The sequence below is a fragment of the Megalobrama amblycephala genome, linkage group LG13 (genome assembly GCF_018812025.1).
Source record: "Megalobrama amblycephala isolate DHTTF-2021 linkage group LG13, ASM1881202v1, whole genome shotgun sequence".
NCBI lineage: Eukaryota > Metazoa > Chordata > Actinopteri > Cypriniformes > Xenocyprididae > Megalobrama > Megalobrama amblycephala.
Window position 1 is genome coordinate 29292800 of NC_063056.1, and position 20368 is coordinate 29313167.

The following is a 20368-nucleotide window of genomic DNA, read 5'->3' on the forward strand; positions in this document are numbered from 1 at the left end:
ATCTTTACAGGCCTGGACTGCAGGTGTAGGACTTGCAGTGAAAAAAAGCTGCGCTGAATTTGGTCACGACCTCTAACAATGGTACAAAAGCGCTTTATAATCCATCAACCAAAGTGTAAATTCTGTTAAATAAAAATGTATGTCGCTATTTGTGTTACGGTCAAAGTGACATTTACAAGGAGATTATATAATGAAGATAACTTTTATCACTTGCTGCTTTTATTGCTTCTGGCTTTATTGTTGTGTCTGCTATCATATAAAGGTTCATTCCTTTTTTAAAAAAAAAGCAGATTAGTTAAGTCACAGCCATTATCCATGATTTGTTACTTGTTAGTCGTAGTATTTGGTAGGAGGGACATTTTTATTCAACAAAGATTTTGATTGGACAAAAATGTGTAGCATAGAGTGAGTCATTATTAATATTTTTGCTGCGTTTTCCCAGAAGAGAGAGACTGTACATTTATACTGTCAATTTTGGCATTGTTTAGGAGTGCAAAAGCCTATAGATGACTTTAAAGCGGAACTCAGTAAGATTTGTGAAGCTCCCCCTACAGGTTCCTTCAGTGAATCACACTGTCGTAAATACTCCAAGCGCAGCTCTGGACTATGACTACAACGCTCACCAGCGCAGTAGTTTTGCAAATACAGTGCAAGAAAGAGGAGGTGGGTAATTTGCAAATACAGTACACTTGATGGAGGTGGGTAATTTTCGAAATTGTCTTATAAAGTCATAATATATACATTGTTTTTGAATTACCGTAAAGCATTTTGTCACTCTCGCGTGAACGTGAACATGAGGCGAGATTGTGTCGGGTCGATGCAGCTCAACTTGCTAGTGCTGTATTCTGGCGTAGACATGCCAGAGGGGGTTAGTGCTCGCCTCAAACACACCACTACAAGTCAATTAACCATCGTAAGGACTTAGAAAACTATTTATGAAGGTAAAATAAGTTACTTAGTTCTGTTTTAAAGCAAACACATATGAGACTAAAAGCCACAAAACTTTCATTTCAATGGGTCTTGAAATAAAAGAGGGTGGAAATAAGATGCCATAGGCCAGACTTGACCCTCGGTTCCCATGAGCCAACACCCGGGTTATTTTATTTAAATTAGGAGACATCCTATCTGTTATTACATTATCTAGACTTTGAAGATCCAATTGTATAATGGATGTTAAATAAAATTCCAAGCCCTCATGGCCAAGAGCGAGTCAAGGCCGGGTAAATATGCTGTCAATCCCTCCAGGCACTCAGTCTGTTTGTCAGACTCATGACCTGTTCTCAAATACATCAACCTTGACGCTGTTTTTTTATTCTTTTTTGTGCACCACTTTCTTTTATCATTTTTTTTAAAATGGTCTGTCATCATCTCTTTGTACATAAAAAAAACCAAGTCTCCCCAGCTGCATCTTTTCATCAGAGCACTGGGGAACAGGATCAGAACAACTAGACAAAAGACTAAATAGGAACCCACTAAGGGGAGGGTTTAAAAGTAACAGAAAATGACCTAGGTGACAAGAATAGTTGGAACAAAGTAGTCAGTGTGTGGCGACCAGGGCGGGCGAGAGCCGTGAGGGAACGGCGTGAGGCCGGTGGCGCGAGAGTTAATGAGCTCCACCTGGAAGGCGCACCGGCCTTGAGTCTCTCACAGAGGAGCTCCGGAAGCATAAAAGGAGGAGCGATGACGAGAGAGGACCAGGCCTGGACTTTATTTTATGTTTTATTATGTTTGTGTGGGCGGCCGGCATTACTTTCGTTTTGTATTTGTTTATTTTGGAATTAAAGTTTTGTTGAATGTTCGCCGATTCCCGCCTCCTTCTTCCCACATCTACGAACCGTGTTACACAGTGTAATATAGAAGAAAAAAATTACTTTATAAAGACATGAATAGCTGGACTTTGTAAAAGGAGACTTTGTGGTTACTAACTATTCAGAAACTCAGAATATGTACAGGCACAGGTACTCAAGTGACAGCAATTGATTTTGAAAACAATAATTGACTAGAAAGCTTACAATTATATTCACACTGATCAAAACCACTAGATAGAACAACTGCAGAAAGCAAGTGTTGGGCTCTTTACGCATGATAAAGTCACATGAATGCCACCAAAAATTCATAAATATGAGTGGGAAGCTCAGGATTTTCTTAAAGCTTAGATTTTTATGAGTTGGGGGCGTGCAGGTGAGAAACGTGTTAGAATACCACATTATTTATAGGTATTTATCAGTGACATTGTCAGGCTTTTTAATTTTCAACAAACTAAGCTAATTCCCTGTACAAAATATAATGGCATTGTAATATAACAATATAATATGTAACAAAGTTTACAGTGACTTCATAAATTCATTAAAAACATTCAAAAGTAAAACACATCTGATGCACATTCTTTGTTCTTCATTTTCTAGAAGTAGTTTAAAAACCATGCTGTATTTTTGTGTAGTTAATTAAGAGAAGGTACACCGCCATCTTGCTGCAATGAAAGTGACCTGAATGCACCTGACATAATAAACACGACTTCCCAACTCGTAAATACAAATTTCCCAAGAGGACTTGAATGCACCATAACCACTAACCCTAACTGAATGAAGCACGCTTGTCTTACATTTTAATAGAAAAGATAATAATAGTGTTAATATTAGCTTAAAACAAGATTATAGTAGTGTTTGGTGCTCCGAGTTCTTTCCGTACACTATTTGAAAGAAAATGTCGTTACCTGCAGTGAGTTCTTCCAAAGTCCCTTTAAAACAAGTCATTTCACTCGGCGGCCATCTTTGAAACGCCTCTCGGGCATCCTGGGCATCATGCAATCTCTTTGAATGGGGAAACATCAAATTTTCCAAAACTGTTAGACAACCTTACGATTAAATTTCATATTTGAAATCACCAATGAAATCTAACAACAACCGGCTCATAAATTTAGTTTCTAAACGCTCGAATCATGTCAAAAAACTGTATTTTTCAGGCTGGATCAAGCTAATGCGCATGCGCAGACCTAAATGCGCGTCTCTTCAGAGGCGCGCGTCTGACTGTTTCTATAGAAACCGGTGATTCTAACGGCCGCTGAAGTGACGCGATGACTTTACCAGTCAGCGACTGGTTCTTATTTAAAAGGCGGGACTTATTCCGCCATATTGCGCATTACACTTTCTCCCATTCAAAACAATACGAGTGATACGTCTTGTGTTATTCTATAGTCTTTGGTTCTTCACAAGCTGCATACACAGGTGTCAAACTAAATTCTTCAAGACATTCTTCATCACTGCCAGACTATACAATAGTATTTATCTGATTTAAAAAGATTGAAGGTAAATATCCACTTAAAGGCGCTGTATGCAATTTTTCAAATTCGTTGTTGAACACTGTTGATATTTGAAATCAACCCAAACAAACCCATCCCTCTCTTCATTGCTCCGCCTCCAAAACTCACACTCCAATACTAACCACCCTGCTCCAACTCAGTCTCAAGCCCCGGCCCGATCGCTGCTGGCATGCGAGGCGAACGCATTACCAATGACGCTAAACACCTCATTCTCTAGCAATTGTCAAAGTGCAGTAGTATAACTGCAAAACTCTCACTATCTAACGCACAACAAAATGCTTCACGAAAAATAAAGATGATGAACGAATGACAAGGAAGCACAAAAAATGAACGTACTGTACACAAGAGTAAATACAAACAAGAGTTTGTTGTAAATCACCAACAGCACAGCAGCTCCAGATAATCTTTTCTAATATAAACGTGGATCCTAAAGCACTTGCTCTGTCATAAACCTTCATTCCAGTAAAATTCCTTTGAGCTGTTATGTATTGTGTCCCATCTCTTGTTCTGCAGTTTTGTTTTGTTTTTTTTTGTTTTTTTCAAATCTACCTCTTGCTCGTTCTCTCTCTCCCTCCCCCTAATGCTGATTGGTTAGATGTTTGTTTTTGGTTTTGGCCCGACTAACTTCCAAACAGTGTATTTGAAGTAATACAGAGTCCACCTTTAATCCTGCACTCTTTTTGTTCTTCTAGTTGTGTTTTAAGGATGTTACTGCAATGTTTTACCAGTAACTGCTCCAAACGATTCACATATGTGAGTCATCTGAATGATTCAGATTTATTAGTGAACTGATACAAACTGTAATGCTAACCAGTTTCACAAACTCACTGCAACAAAGTAATTCATTCGCAAATCTGGCATCGCAAGTTCGAATAGTTCATTTGTTTGGGAACTGTACTACATTTGTGTGTACGGTATGTTTTGATTCATTAAAAGAAATAGTTATGAGTACTTTATTCTGGAATCAGACTACACCCAATAACCAGGCTGTGTTTTATTCATTCTTTCAAAATAACCATTTCCGACTAAATGAGTTAATAAGAACCAGTTCTCCGTTCACAACTCTTGACCGTCCCGAGAACAATACAACCTGACAGCTAGCTCATGAATTTGACGTTAATGGCCAAAGAATCAAAAGATCAATGCACATATTACATTTTTTCCAAAAGGAACCAATTTTATTGTCTGGAAGAGTCATTTTAATTTTTTCAGAATTCATATGTGGAGATCTAATCAAATTTACAAAAGATTATGGTAATACTTTACAATAAGGTCCTACCTATTAACATGACCTAATAATGAGCAATATATATATTTTAAAAGCATTTATATAAGAATATATAAGTTGCTGCTTCGCTTATTCCCATTATACCTTTTTATTTCTAATAGAAATTACAAATTAATGTCCAATGTTGAATCTCATGTTTAGGGATTATAGTAACATAAATTGTGAAATAAATTATAAAGTCTAAAAAACATAGTAATTAATTTAATGCAAATTTCCACAAATGTGCTTATCATATCTTTGACTACAATTTGCTTTGATACAATATGTGTTGACACCATAATTGCCCTCTTTCTCTCATGAGTGTCACTACTGTTTTGTTTTTTAACCTTGGAAAGCTTTTATAAGCTTGCTTAGGTTAAAAGCATCTTTCAAATGCCTCACTTCCTAAATACAAAAGCTAAATTACTATCTACCTGTCAGATAAATTCCTCCATAAACTGTCTCTTCAAATAGGTCCATTTGCCTGAATCATGGGTTACTGATGTGTTTGCCTTTTGATTTTGTTTAGATGGACGATCTCATTTATCTTAAGTGATCTCAAATGGGTTTGTCATTTTGACAAACATCAGATAATTATGAGCCAAGAGAGACATTGTTAAAGAGTATCTGTTGTTATATTTCACTTGCTACACAAGCTGTGCCATGACGAGGACACTTTACCTCACATCCAATCATGAAACCTCAATGTAGCAGACACCAATGACAGTAATAAATAAAGCCAAACAGACATCCCACACAAGCTGGTCTCAGCAAACGGACAGAGCAGGGCAGTGACAATGTTAAGAAACCATTGGCTACACTTTGCAAGGGCTCTTTCCTGACAGAAAAAGGAAACCTGATGCTTCATTAAACGGTCTTCCATATGACGTGATGCTGTCCAAAAAATCATGTTTCAGATCCAGAAAAGGCTGGATACTAAAACTTAGTGATAGTCTCAACCCACACTCTTATTTTGGCTCAGGGAGAAACAGAGTTTAACACATTTCATTTCTTTACAAAAAGAAGCCACATGCCATCTGAGGGATGTATAGATGGACTTATTAGTTAAATAGCCCTGAAAAGAGTTAAAGTCTGACATGTTGGCTTTAGGAGAACAGATATAGATGTAAAACATTACACTGGATTGTGTTCCTCTAATGATGTTGAGTTTCTCTCTCTCTCTCTCTCTCTCTCTTTCTCTCTCTCTCTCTATCTTTTTAAATTGTTCATACTTTTATATTGCATTATACTGTCTTCTATTTTGACTTTTGTTTCATATGTCATGTCTTGTTACTTTTGAGTAGTTTTTGTTTCCTTTTTTACTTTGCTTTTCTTTTGTTCTTGTTGTTTTGATTTCTTTTTGTCAATTTTCTGTAATATTATTCACAACTTTTATCTTGTTAGGCTAAGCCAGTGTTATTGTAGTTTTTATTTTAGTTTAGTTTATAATTCTGTTGCACTTTTTATTAACTTTAAAAATAAAATATATATATTGCCATTTATAATTTATTTTATTTCAGTTTTAGTTTTTATATATTTCCTTGTAATAAATTTAGTGCTTCAACTTATTTCAGTTTTAATTTTTTTAATTTTGCAAATGTTTTATAGTTTTAGTTTTAATTAACAATCTATGGCTGCATAAGCCATTTGGTTCTTTGCATTCCTAGCCTTGATCCTAAGAATCAGTCAAAAGTAATTTAACATATTGTACAATCCAAATACACAGACACAGCAGGAGCCCTCTTAATGCGATAACCACGATCAGAGGCATTTCTCAGTGGACACGTATTGCTTAAGGCAGATAATTCTTTTTTCCAGAGATTTCAATCTACTACACAATTTGCATATGATAAATATCAAACGATTTCTTTATTCTAAAAGCTTTGAAATATTTTAAGTTTGGCATTCTTGAATGAAAAGGAGGTACAGATATAAAAATCAAACACTTGAGCAAGTTCTTTCAAAACAGCCATGATGTTTAAGTTGATGCAGCTGATTCGTACCTAATGATGTAGGTAATTTTACTTAGAGATTAAAATGAATAGGAATGGAGCAACAATTCCTGTGATCATTAAGTAAGAATACTGGGTATGTCAATTGAAGCATCTGTAAAAGTAATAGATGAAATTTTACTTTCTCTGCCAAAACTCAAAAAATAAAAAAATGTTATATGAAATTGAGAAACATTTTTTTTACACATAGGCTAAAGTTAAAGTCAGCATAAAACAAGTTAGGATCGTCTCTTCTTCCTTATTGTGACCTATATGTATCTGAGTGAAATGGCTTCTTAAATGTAGGGTAGACTTGATTTTTTCCATCGGGAATTCATTGGATCGTTGGATCGATTTTTAATGGTGACTTTAAGACTTCAACAAAAAATCTTTATGAACAGACTTTGGGACATGTTCTTGTATGAACCTGAATTTATTTGACTCATCTGACATAGTGACTGCTGAACCTCATTGCTACACAGAATCAGCATCGCTCTTCTGGGGTTATATTGTCCTGGGAACTTAATTTGACACCATTCATTCACATCCTCCTTACATATAGTTAAGTCATTCACATGCCCACCCACAGGGTGGCCATCCATGTGAAAAGCTGCACATCTTTAAGAAAACAAAAGACAAAAAGGAGGTAGACTTAAGGGCCTAAAAAAAATCCTTCTCTATGAGCCAAGACTGTGACCACTCTCTCCATTCCCCATGAAAAATCTGAGCATTAAAGGCAAGCAAGCACAAATTTCAAAGCAGATTTAAAATCCCATGAGCCCCTCAAAATGAGATTACTCTCACCCGTTTCTCACAAAACAATCGATATAGGTAACAGATGTAGAGCTTCTCACATCGCACAAGCACTGGATTAATTTACTGTAAGTTGCTGTTTATGTTGTTTTACATCTTGGTTCCCATAACATTTCTCCTTTAAAATTAACTGCTTTAGTGCAATCGGCCTAAAAGACTTACTGATTGTCAAAACTACTAATAGACATTAATATGACTGTGCTGTAAAGCCCTGATATGTACAATAAATTGGTTGACATTCAATTGGCTATCAGATTAGATCTGTCCATCTCTATATCGCCTTAGGTCTGGAATCATTATTTAGCCTTATTATTTAAATCATAAGTTTGACTGTCATAAACAGTTTGGATTTAAAATCAAATTTGACAACCAAAGGAAAAACCTTGTTCAAAATCAATAAATGAGATTGACAGTTACAAATTCTTGTTCACTGATTATCAAAACATACGTGATATTGGTTTTATAACAACATTCTTTTATATTGTTTGTTGCATATTCATCAAGGTTTGTTAAATCACATTATATTTTACACAGCAGCTCTAATCAATAACAGCCCTGGGGCATGATTCATGGAGCGGGAAATAGAAAACATGGAGTGGAACGAAAGTGGAATGACTGTGATATTGATATTTAATAAAAAAGAAGTTAATGTTGAGCATTGTGCCTTTAGACACAACATTGCCACTTTGCTTTCTCACAGCTAAAGTGTTTCGTGTTTTGAATTTACTGAGGAAATGATTCAATGACCTGCTCATAAAGACAGTCCTTTGGTTTGTTCCTGAATGAATCTGCGCTTTTGAACAAATTAGCTGGAATGAATTTGTTCAATGGTGTATTGATGTAATGTAGAAAGAGTCTGTATATTGTGTAAATTAGTTCAAATAACCTCAAAGGATTACATAGAAGGAATACATCAATACATCATGTTTGGCATGGTAATGGGTATAACAATGTTGTTTGGTCATTGCGGAATAGACCTGCTACGCTGCTGCTGCTGATGTAGGTTATTGCAACTGCTGCAGAGCAAGTATGGGACTTGCTACTGCCAATTCATCCATGACACACTGCTATGAGCAAATAAGAGATGCTGCTGCTGTACAATATAGCATACATGAATTACCCATAGCAGATCTATACAGGTGGAGCTGGGGAAGGTGGAGGGTTTCCGAAGCGCACTGCACTGCTAAGACAATGCTACCAAAGTATTTTGAAGGTTGAGCACGCAAGCTCATTGGCTACTGATACAGCAGGAACCAATCAACTGTGCCCTATAGAAAACAATGTGATTATGAGCAGGCTGATTTAAAAGACCTATTAGCCTGTGACATCCAGAGTTTCATGACAGAACTTTGTATTTGCACAAACTGGATAAATACAAAAAAAAAAAAAAATCTATACTAAAAAATAGAAAACTTCTATATTAAAAAATAGAAATCATTTGCAGAGCTCATAATATTGTGGGAAAACTATGCTTAGGCTACCGTATATAACTGTGCAAAATGCAAATCATAAGATGCACTTTATATATATTTTTTTTTGTGGGAACTATTTTAACAACACTGAATCAAATATATTTTATCAGGTTAATATATCAGGTTTCTTCTTGATTGTCATCTGATTTTATTGACCAAAAAAAATGTGTGAAAATGTGTTTTTGTTCAAACGCATAGTATACACATATGATTAAAACTGCCTCCTGGACATATTATGATGGTAAAAATTATAATATCTGAGACTAGCTAATCGTTTCCAAGCTAAATTACACTAATGAATTGCATCATGTCTCAGTTAGAAATACTGTTCTGCTGAAACACTGTCTGGAACTTTGCGATTTGTCAAAGGGAAAAATGTGAAGGCCAAATGAGCAGGGAGATTGCGATCAGAAGGCTGTTCTATGCATGCATGCTTATGTGTGTATGTGAGGAGTTGGATAAGGGTGACTGGCACTTAATCTCTCTGTGAACAGTAGAGCACTTTCCTCATTTAACCACTTCACTCACATAGCACTGGAATGCTTTACCGCTACCCTGTGGGTGGTCAGTCGCCTCTCCTATATGCACCTGGGCACACCTGGGTTGCCATACATATCAACACACTACTGGAGCCCACCTAGAAAGAGGTGACCGAAAACAGCACCTGAACCTCTCTGAGTGCTTAGATGCTCTCCGGCCAGACAAAACGAAGTCTGTTCCATCAACCTTTCATTAGCATACTGACTCAACACACACATTTATAAGAATCTCAGCTGCATGTATAGGCAGCTGAGATGCTGTCCTTATCTTCTGTAACGCCCACACATACAGTATTCTGTGATTTACAGCACAATCCATAAAAAGTGGTAATATAACAACATGACAGAAGCTCACGTTATATTGCATCCTCAATGCCCTGAGAACATTTCTAGAGCTTATAGGGTAAAAGTGCAACTAATTAAAATGTCTGAGATGCCAATCAAACATCTGTTAGTTTTAATGTCAGAAACAAACCCATTAGTTTCTGGCATGAAACATTTTAAAATCAGGTCCCATGGTGGTTCAGCATAAAGTTGGGCTTTTTCTTCCATTAAGATTTACTTTATGCACCCTTCTGCATCTGAAGGGTAAAACATTAGAATTCAAATGAAAGCAATTGCAACTTCTTTTAAATCATTTTGGAAGAAAGCATATGGCAAGGGAGGAGATGAAAATGTAATGGTCTCTGCCAACACTCAAACAGACATACACACATACAAAAAGGTTAAGAATAACCCCCCCAAAAATCTACATTTTTGTCTGTGGAAATAAATTTAATGCAATGAAAATATGAATGACTGAGCAGGATTTAAAATTGGGTTATATACAGTACAGTGCAACATATCTATAGGCTATATCTTTGACAAACTATTAAAAATATTACTACATTAAACATTTTTTTTGTAAATTGGCTGATACTTTTCTGGTATACAACAGCAAATTAAGTAATATTAAATTTAGTATAGCGCTAAATAAAAAAAAAAAAAAAAAATCAAGGATGGATGAAAATATAATGCTTGTGATGATGAATATCCAACATGCATCTGTCTGTCTGAACTTGAATTCCTGATATAGCCAATTAAAATTATTCATTTTCTCCCAATACCAATAGCTACGAAAGCTTACATTTTATAAATTTAAACTGATTCATGCAGGCAATGAAATTTTGACAAATTGTGCAACCAAATATTAGTGATGTACCGACAAACAGAAGCTATTTTATCTGGTTCATTAAAAAAAAAAAAAAAACAGTAAAAATATCAGAATAAAACAAGATTCAAACCTTTCACTCTTAACCTTCAAGGGAAAAAGAGCATTCAATTTGAACATTGCTACTGCACAACCAAAATATGGGCTTTCTTACTTTGTAGTGGAATGAAATGAAAAGCTCAGTGCTTGGTTGACAGCCTTTGGCTTTTTGCTTATTTTATTTACCTTACCTATATATGCTTTCATTTAAATGCAAAACAATACATCTTATGGAAAACCTCAACCCCCTTTGAGATTAAACACACCATATTTGTGACAGAACAAGACAAGTATGTGGGGGGGGAGGAAGATGTAAGACAACAGGTTTAAAATAGGACCCAATTGTCCAATTTAGACAATTTTTTTCCACAACCACAAAGAAGATTGTTGTCATGAGAATGCTACAGCCAATCCTACTCTGGATTGATGATAGCAAGATCACTAACCAATGGGGTCAATGCTCTGGTTAGCCTGGTCCATTTAGCCCCTGCTGGTAGATGCTGGAACTACACTATTGTACATGGCATTGTACATTTTTATTTTATGGTCATCAGTTGTCCTGAGCATTATAAATCGCAATTGAAATGAAAAGGAACGCTAACAGATACATTTCCCCAAATAGCTCTTTCCCTGTAACAATAGCTCAGTGCCACTTTGAGGCAACTGGCACAAATAACAACCACAAGGGGGCCTTAAAGTCTCCAAAGCTCAACCCAGAAGGTGCCACATTTCCAACTGAGCTCTTGTTTTCAAAAGCAAGTTGAATGGGCATCTGTTAGTCACCTGTGCTCCTAAAAGCACATTTCCCCATGTGAAACAGGATCTCGGCTTGGATGCTAGGAGAGTTTTGTGCTGCGTTGTTTGCGTTTTTGGTCTCTGGCATGGCGTGAAGCCAGAGGCTAGTGCTGTTGGCCTCGATTCACACAGGCGGTCATTAATGGGAGATAAAGCAGAGTCACAGAGGAGGTCTGTAGAGAGCAGGGCAGCTCCCTCTTTCTCTCCTTTGCTCCACAGAGACCTCTTTCTCCTCACTCTCGTCTCTTACTGTGCAAGCTTCCCACAAACACAAGGATAATATCCTGCCTGCACTTCAGGCAGACACAGGGAAGGGCTGTTGAGAAGGGAGGAGGTCAGAGGGGATACCGGGGAGGGGCGCTAGGTAAACTCCAGCTTGCGGACGTGAGGCCTCTACATTTTCAGTCCCACAGCATCAATTAGCATGTTGTCCTATGCTTCTCTGCAGCTAAGACTGAGAAAAAGTGAGAACACTCAAGCCCTGTGATCACTGGACCCATGGGAAGGCAACAATGCGCCACTGGAGAACCACAGAGTACCGAGTGTACAGCCTCGCACAGCTCCTCTCAGGGGTCATTTCCTACCTCCTCTCTTAATTTCCTTGTTTTGGTTCATGAGTTCTGAAGGTTGGTTTTTCAGAAATCTGCATGAAAGAGCAAATGTTTCACTCGATGTGGGACTGTATTTACAAGCGAGTATCACTAGGGCATTTTCACACCTGTTCTGAAACAGGGACTTAATTTATTACAATGCTGCATTTTCTTCTTGGTTCTCGGTTCTTCGTTCTCTCATTTCAAAACATACCAAAATGTGTTTATGCAAATCACATGTGAGTAAAACCATCCTCTTATTGGTCTGAATTCATCTGTTTACGCTCCTCTGTCATCCATCAAAATGGAATGACAAGTTCGCTCCATGGGCTTATTGTGGCTTTATCTGTAGCTGACATTGCACAAGCAAACACTTATACAAATGTAACCTTGATTCCAAGTTAAATGGTTAACTATATTTAAAACTATATATACTTAATTATATATATAGCAATTACTCAGATAAAGAGGCGCTCTTTGGTTTTCAACCACAAAAACATATAGTTATATAGATAGTTGGATCTTAGTTTGTTGGTCCGTTGGGTCGGATTGCTTTCTCACTTCAACCAAACTGCTCCAAAATTTGATTTCAATTCAGGCCGTTAGCATCTCGCTCAAAAATGACCAAAGAGTTTCAATATTTTTCCTATTTAAAACTTGACACTTCTGTAGTTACATCATGTACTAAGCTGTGAATAAGTTGCGAATTTCTAGGCCGATATGGCTAGTAACTATACTCTCATTCCGGCGTAATAATCGAGGAACGTTGCTGCTGTACCATGGGTGCAGCAGGCGCAATGATATTACGCAGCGGCTGTGACCCCCTGTTTGCACAGGGAGCGTGCAACCATGGAGACATTTGTGAGAGACGCTGCATAATATCATTGCACCTGCTGCACTAATGGTACGGCAGCAAAGTTCCTTGACTATTACGCCAGAATGAGAGTATAGTTCCTAGCCATATCAGCCTAGAAATTCGCAACTTTTCATTTTATGTCGGTTTTAGAACACAATGTAACTACAGAAGAGTCAAGTTTTAAATAGGAAAAATATCTAAACTTTTTGGTCATTTTTGAGCGAGATGCTAACGGTCTAATCAGATTCAATGAACTATGCTAAGCTATGCTAAAAGTGGTACCGCCAGACCCGGAGATCGTCCGAATGGATTCGAAAACGGTAAAACTCAACTGTTTAACTCTAGGGGAGTTGGAAAATGAGCCTATTTTCAAAAAAAGTGGAGTGTTCGTTTAAGACTCTCATGCATCATCAATGATCTGCAATCTAACCAACCTTTGGTCCTGTCTATCCCAGGCACAGTAAAATAGACAGTCCATCCACCTGCTCTCAGCGTTAATCCATCCACACACAAACACACACAGTCACTTTGGTGCCGTGACCCGGATAAATTGTCCCACATACCTGGGACAAACAGGACCAAAGGTTGGTTAGATTGCAGATCATTAATGATGCATGAGAGTCTTAAATTAAATAAACAGAGATTCAGAGTTTACAAGCAAGCTAATACACACATTCCTCTTTTTATTGTCCCAAATAACACATATTTGACTAACAGAACTAGGAGCTGACAGACAAAAGTAGTAAACTAGTAGTAAACGCCCTAGTGTTATTCACTTGTAAATATAGTCCCACACATCCTGCATCCATTCTCAATTTAGCTCTGAATGTACCTCGACCCTGATTATGACATAATGCTGCTTGCTAATTGCTGTGCTAATTATGATATCAATCGCACAGAGTCTTTTGTGCTGGAGGTTCATTCTTAAGTTTATGTAATCCTCTTTCCTTCATTATAATGGCAGAGATTTCACATTTCACACAATTTTGCTGACGCCTACAAAGACAGAGAAAAACCCAAGGCCTCTCTTTTAATTAATCTCATTAAATCATGTCTCTGTCTATAAAACAAGACAATAACATTGAATTTTTCTCATTAGAGCGACGTGGGTGGAACTGGAAAGCCACGTCATAAAAACATGAAAGCGTTAGAATTGCTCTCACACCCCAAAGCACCACATGAGCTTTAAGTTGTGGCACCAGTCTGGCAACTTCCAGCACCACAGGCACAGGAGCTGCATTAATGAGAGCAATTAATCCAAGATTTTTTTATTTTTTTATTTTTTTGATACCAGAAAAAGAGACAATGGACAGTAAGAAAGTGACACTTTGAAGGATTAGTTCACTTCAGAATTAAAATTTCCTGTTAATTTACTTACCCCCACGTCATCCAAGATGTTTGTCTTTCTTTCTTCAGTCAAAAAGAAATTAAGGTTTTTGAGGAAAACATTCCAGGATTTTTCTCCATATAGCGGACTTCAACAGGGTTCAACGGGTTGAAGGTCCAAATTGCAGTTTCAGTGCAGCTTCAAAGGGCTCTACACGATCCCAGACGATGAATAAGGGTCTAGCATAATCTAGCATAATGATCAGTCATTTTCTAAAAAAAAAAAATATATATATATATATATATATATATATATATATATATATATATATATATATATAATTTTTAACCACAAACGCTCGTCTTGCATGAGTTTTTCGCCCTACCGTGGTAGTCCACCCATGTAACGCGTGACCTTTCCAACGTGATTATGTAATGCATGGTGCATCACAGAGCTAGTGCAAGACAAGCAATTGTGTTTAAAAAGTATATATTTATTTTTTTTATAGAAAATGACTGATTGTTTAGCTAGATAAGACCCTTATTCCTCAGCTGGGTTCATGTAGAGCCCTTTGAAGCTGCATTGAAACAGCAACTTGGACCTTCAACCAGCTGAACTCTGTTGAAGTCCACTATATGAAGAAAAATCTTGAAATGTTTTTCTCAAAAACCTTTATTTTTTTTCGACTGAAGAAAGAAAGACATGAACAGTCAGTGCTTCCCACACATAGACTTCACTTGGGCGGGCTGCCCACGTATAATAACGGCCGCCCAAGTATATTTGGAGACACATTTTTGCTTTTATTATTTTTATCCTCTTATATTTTTATATCCGCGCAAGATAATGAAACCATCCGCGATAGAGTAACTAGTCGTTCCGTACCTGCTCATTATGTGTGCGTCAGAACTGTTTACTCCCGCTAGCATTCCCACGGGCGCTGCATGTTGCAAAGTCACAAGGCGGCGCTGTTGCGCCGTTCTACAAGCTCGCGCAACAGTGCCTCATACTGCTTCAAAGTGATTTGCAATCAATGAAAAGCGCAGATTTATGCCAAGCGATTGCTAATGAACTCAAGATGATGAATTATTACAAAGTCTACTTCATGGCCTTTATATAAAATGTTTTAGACGATTGTAAGAATCTGAAGGATCAGCCTACAATAGATCAGACATTTCAAAATAAGAGTCCCGGTGTATTTCGGGCTTGTTTATAATTAAAAGTCACACGCTAAGTTTTTTCTTTTTCTTTTGGGCATTATTGGTATTTTGGTTACACAATAAATTGAATTTAATTTGATTTCCATTTAATTCATACTAAATTATTGTAGTCTCCCCCACAGGAAGAAAAGACTAAGAACATTATTTGACACATATATAATTCTATAAATTTTTCTAGTAAAATCTGCGTCCCATTCACTGAGAGAGACACTATATGACAGCAAGGAGAACATACGAAAAGGTGAACCATTTAAATGCTGTAATTTTGCATAATTTACAATGCATAATAATGCATAATATTAGTATGTAATTAAATGTAATATGCTATGTAATTAAAATTAATTTCAATAAATAAAAATACTGTTAAAAATCACACATTATTTGTTTGTCACATGTAGTAGACGATTTTTGTGCCGTGGGTAATAGGAGGATTTTTCGCCCGGCTACCACCGCAAGTATATTTCAAACCTGTGGGAAGCACAACATCTTGCCTTGGTTGACATGGGGATGAGTAAATTATCAGGAAATTTTAATTCTGAAGTGAACTATTCCTTTAAGATTGTACCTTATTACTGTCCATTGTCCCTCTTCCTGGTGAACTAATCCTTTAAAAAACAAAAAACATCTTTGGGCACTTTACTTCGAAATCATACTGTATGCGATCATAAGTTAGTTTATCTAAAGTGAATTTAGCTGGCTGAACAAAATGGCACATCTACTGAAAATCAGTTGAAATCGACACTGTGCCCCCAACATGCCCCTGAGCAATGCGCCAATCCTTAGTTTATTTTATTTTGCAGTAAGGAGTTTTTGAACTCAATATCTCGGGTATAAATATTTAACATCTCACAGTTACAAAAAGACCTTTTCAGATTAACATGATGTAAAAACACAGCCTATATTCTTGAAAAACAGTATCATGACCTCTATAATGAGTGGGTCACTGAAAATGTCTTACTTCAATAGCCAGTTCTGATTAAAGAGTGCCTTTGCATCATTTATAGGCCTATGAAAATGTTATTTTTTAGCCAGGGTCAACATAGCTGAAATGACTGTGAAATGAGTGTGCACTAAAAAAAGACAACACACAGACCCGTGATCTTCATAGCTCAACCAACCCTATGCATTCATGTATACATAAAGACACCTTTCAGAACTTTCTGGTAGTGTGCACCTGGTTTGAAAATATGACCTCATTCTGGGGCATCTCTAGTGCAGATTAGAAGTCATTAACCTTAACGACAGGCAGTGTGCTGTGTTGTCATCAGTACCTGACCTGTGGCAGAGTGCCAAAAGACGTGACGTTTGATCAGACTATGGTCCTTCATTTCAGCACGGGAAACTGACTGTTTAATAAAAACAAAAGAGCAGAGTGCAGGCGCACGCAGCAAAAGACTGGAAAAGTCCAAAGAGAAATTAACCAAAGGTCAGGGACAGTGAGATACAATTGAGGATCAAACTGTGACAGATAAACTATAATAAATATAACTGCAAAGGAAATAATAAATAAATGAATAAAGTATTATGCAAATGAGATAAAAAGTAAAGTATATATATATATATATATATATATATATAGTAAAAGTAAATTGCCTTAAAATTACCCAGGGGTTGGGGTAAAAATGCGGGGCGAGATCTGCTTGGTTACAAACATTCTTCCAAATATCTTCCTTTGTGTACAGCAGAACAAAGAAATTTATACAGGTTTGGAACAACTTGAGGATGAGCAAATCATGACAGAATTTTCATTTTTGGGTGAACTATCCCTTTAAATGGGCTATATAAAATGTATGAATTTTCATGTATTAATCGCTTTTTAATTGCCAATGTGTGAACAGCTTGTAACAAACTTTAAAAAAAAACAAGATCTTCCTCACTTCCTAAATTGTACATTATACAATGTACAGGATAATGCCTAAGCAGCCATACTGTAATATCAATGTGCCAAGCAAAGAAAATGGATTAACTAGTCTCACACTCTATAGTCTGTAGTCTCAAATATAATATAATCAAATTATCATGTAATTTTAATTACCTCATCTGTTGACATGATGCTGATGAATTGCAGAGCTTGTGCAAACACATCCATATCGCTATGATCAGATGCTTTCTAAACTGGTACTTTCTCACAGGAGTCATTTTTGTTGTTTATTTTGTTGAGAAAAAAGCGTGCAGCATATTCATCTAAACGTCGCTCTCAGCATCGTGGACAGCATCTGGACCTTCGTTAACTGTATGTCTCTGCAAAGAATTTCCTAATTCGTTTTAATTCTAAGTGAAAAATTAAAAAAAACTTCGCCTTGAATCATGTTCAGTCTCTTGTACTTTACGTGTGCTAATAACAACGGTTTCTGAATTTTACATGTAGCCCCTTTGAAGTGAAAAAATGCCCCCATACTTTATAACATTCAAATGTGTTTAGTGCCTCTGCAGTGCAAGCATACTAGCGACCTGTAGCAGAAAAATCTGTAATCACTGTCTCAGAAGCAAGTTTTGTTAAAGGGTTAGTTCACCCAGAAATGAAAATAATGACATTTATTACTCACCCTCACGCCGTTCCACACCCGTAAGACCTTTGTTCATCTTCAGAACACAAATTAAGATATTTTTGTTGAAATCTGATGGTTCAGTGAGACCTGCATAGCCAGCAATGACATTTCCTCTCGCGAGATCCATTAATGTACTAAAATCATATTTAAATCAGTTCATGTGGTGCAATATTAATATTACAAAGCGACGAGAATATTTTTGGTGCACCAAAAAAACTAAATAAAGACTTATATAGTGATGGCCGATTTCAAAACACTGCTTCATTAAGCTTCAGAGTGTTATGAAAATTTTGTGTTTAATCATGATTTGGATCGCATGTCAAATCGCCAAACTGCTGAAATCACGTGACTTTGGCGCTCCGAACCGCTGATTCAACACAAAAGATTCATAATGCTCTGAAGCTTAATGAAGTGTTTTGAAATCAGCCATCACTATATAAGTTGTTATTTTATTTTGGTTTTTTTTTGGTGCAAAAAAATATTCTTGTCGCTTTATAATATTAATATTGAACCACTGTACTCACATGAACTGATTTAGATATGTTTTTAGTACCTTTATGGATCTTGAGAGAGGAAATGTCATTGCTGGCTATGCAGGCACTGAGTCATTGGATTTAAACAAAAATATGTTAATTTGTGTTCTGAAGATTAATGAAGGTCTTATGGGTGTGAAACGACATGAGGGTGAGTAATAAATTACATTATTTTCATTTTTGGGTGAACTAACCATTTAAATGTGTAGCTAATATAAAGAGTTTTTGAAAACTCATCTCTGAATGTGGAAAAAACAATCCAAATAATTAAAACAGACATTTCAGTCTACTATGGCAGACAGAGGGCTAAATAATGTGATAACATTACTCTTGATGTGTTATGATAACATGTGCATTATTTATTTATTTATTTATTTATTAATGGATGATGCTCTTTGTTTTGTTATATGCCTGAATAAAAAAATAAAAATAAAAAAAAGCCCAGAAAATAAATTCCAAAGGGCAAACATTGATCTATCCCTTTAACTGTTTTCTCAATCAGTATGGTAGTATGGTAGCAGATTAAAAATTAAAAACATAGGGAATCATGCCAGGCTCTTGTTTGTTCTTTTTTTAATGTTGTTTTAGGAGGTTTGAATGTCATCACACTAAATAAAGAGAAGAAGCTAAACAGAATCCTCAAAAAACAAAAAAACAAAAAAAAAAAAACAATCGATTGCTCGAGGTCAATAATGTTTACATTCAAGGTCAGAAAGAAAAAAGTGCAGTTATTTCAAATTACTAGAATTTGTTTTCTTAAGCATTTTTTTAATTAAAAAAAGTCTGTAGGCTACTAATAATATACACAAGTTACCACTGAACTACGACTTAAGAACTTGCATTAGAAAATGTGATTATAACCCTGTTCATATAAACATTTTTAGTTTTTAACTCAATAAATGCATGATACATAGCACGAACATACAAGTAAACAAAGTAAATATTTTAGCTCTGCAGCATCACGGTCGCATCCGGTGCGATTTCTTGAGGTGATGCCATAGCAACCACTGGTCAGCACCTTGGACAGAGGCTGCTGTTGATCTTACCAAAAGATTATTAAAATAAAGTTTATGGGTCTTATATTATTCTTTATATTGTTTAGCGAAATATGAGGCTTAATATTAGGATTTGTACGGATTAAAACAGTAACGTTAAATGTAGATTATAAATGTTAAAAGATCTGAAGGTGCACTGATCCTGAAGGTGGCACGTCATGGCCCACGTCAGTTCAACAGTACCTGTAAACTACAAACGGACTTGCTTTAAACACAAGCAGCAACCGCGAACAAAGCGAGCCTGTGGCCCTTTAAGTCTAAATATAGTTCCTCTTGAAACTGATATCCACTGCCCTACTGTCGTATTAGGAAACCGTCAACACAAAATGTTATTTAGGGGGGGAAAACGTCAAAAAGTTATTAAAACAACTCATTTATTTTACCTTATTCAGGTGGGGGTTGCGTGTAACATCATACCCCCTCTTCTTGGTGTAAACAAAGGTCTTGGTTTGGTCTGCTGACTTCTGCATCTCCCAATCGACAGATTCCTGTTTGACTGAAGCGTGTGCCATGTTGCTTCCCCTTTAAATAGCGCTGAACTCAACAAGTGCACGCGCTGCATCACAGACAGGAAGACAGCGAGAGTGTCAACAGCGGTTGCGTGTTTGCCGTTATCGCCAATATTAGCTGTAAAGGTCGATAATAGCCTTGGAAATCTTATCTGAGTCAGAACATTATAGGATTTACGTAATATTTTCAAGCGTTGTTTCAAAGTAACTTTCACATTGTTGGAACAGAAAAAAAGGAGACCGGGGCTAGTTGTCACAATGTCTGTATTGCAGATTTTGAGTCAGTA

At 36.6% G+C, this 20368-nt stretch overlaps 1 protein-coding gene across 1 annotated transcript in view; it reads right to left on the reverse strand.

Annotated features, from left to right (window-relative positions):
• Positions 1 to 20114, reverse strand: part of me1 (malic enzyme 1, NADP(+)-dependent, cytosolic) — a 95508-nt gene extending 75394 nt beyond the window's left edge. The window contains exon 1 of the mRNA XM_048152091.1: positions 19956 to 20114. Coding sequence (XP_048008048.1) covers positions 19956 to 20084 — 129 coding nt within the window. The 5' untranslated portion in view covers positions 20085 to 20114. The remainder of the gene's footprint in view (positions 1 to 19955) is intronic.
• Between the last annotated feature and the right edge of the window lie 254 nt (positions 20115 to 20368).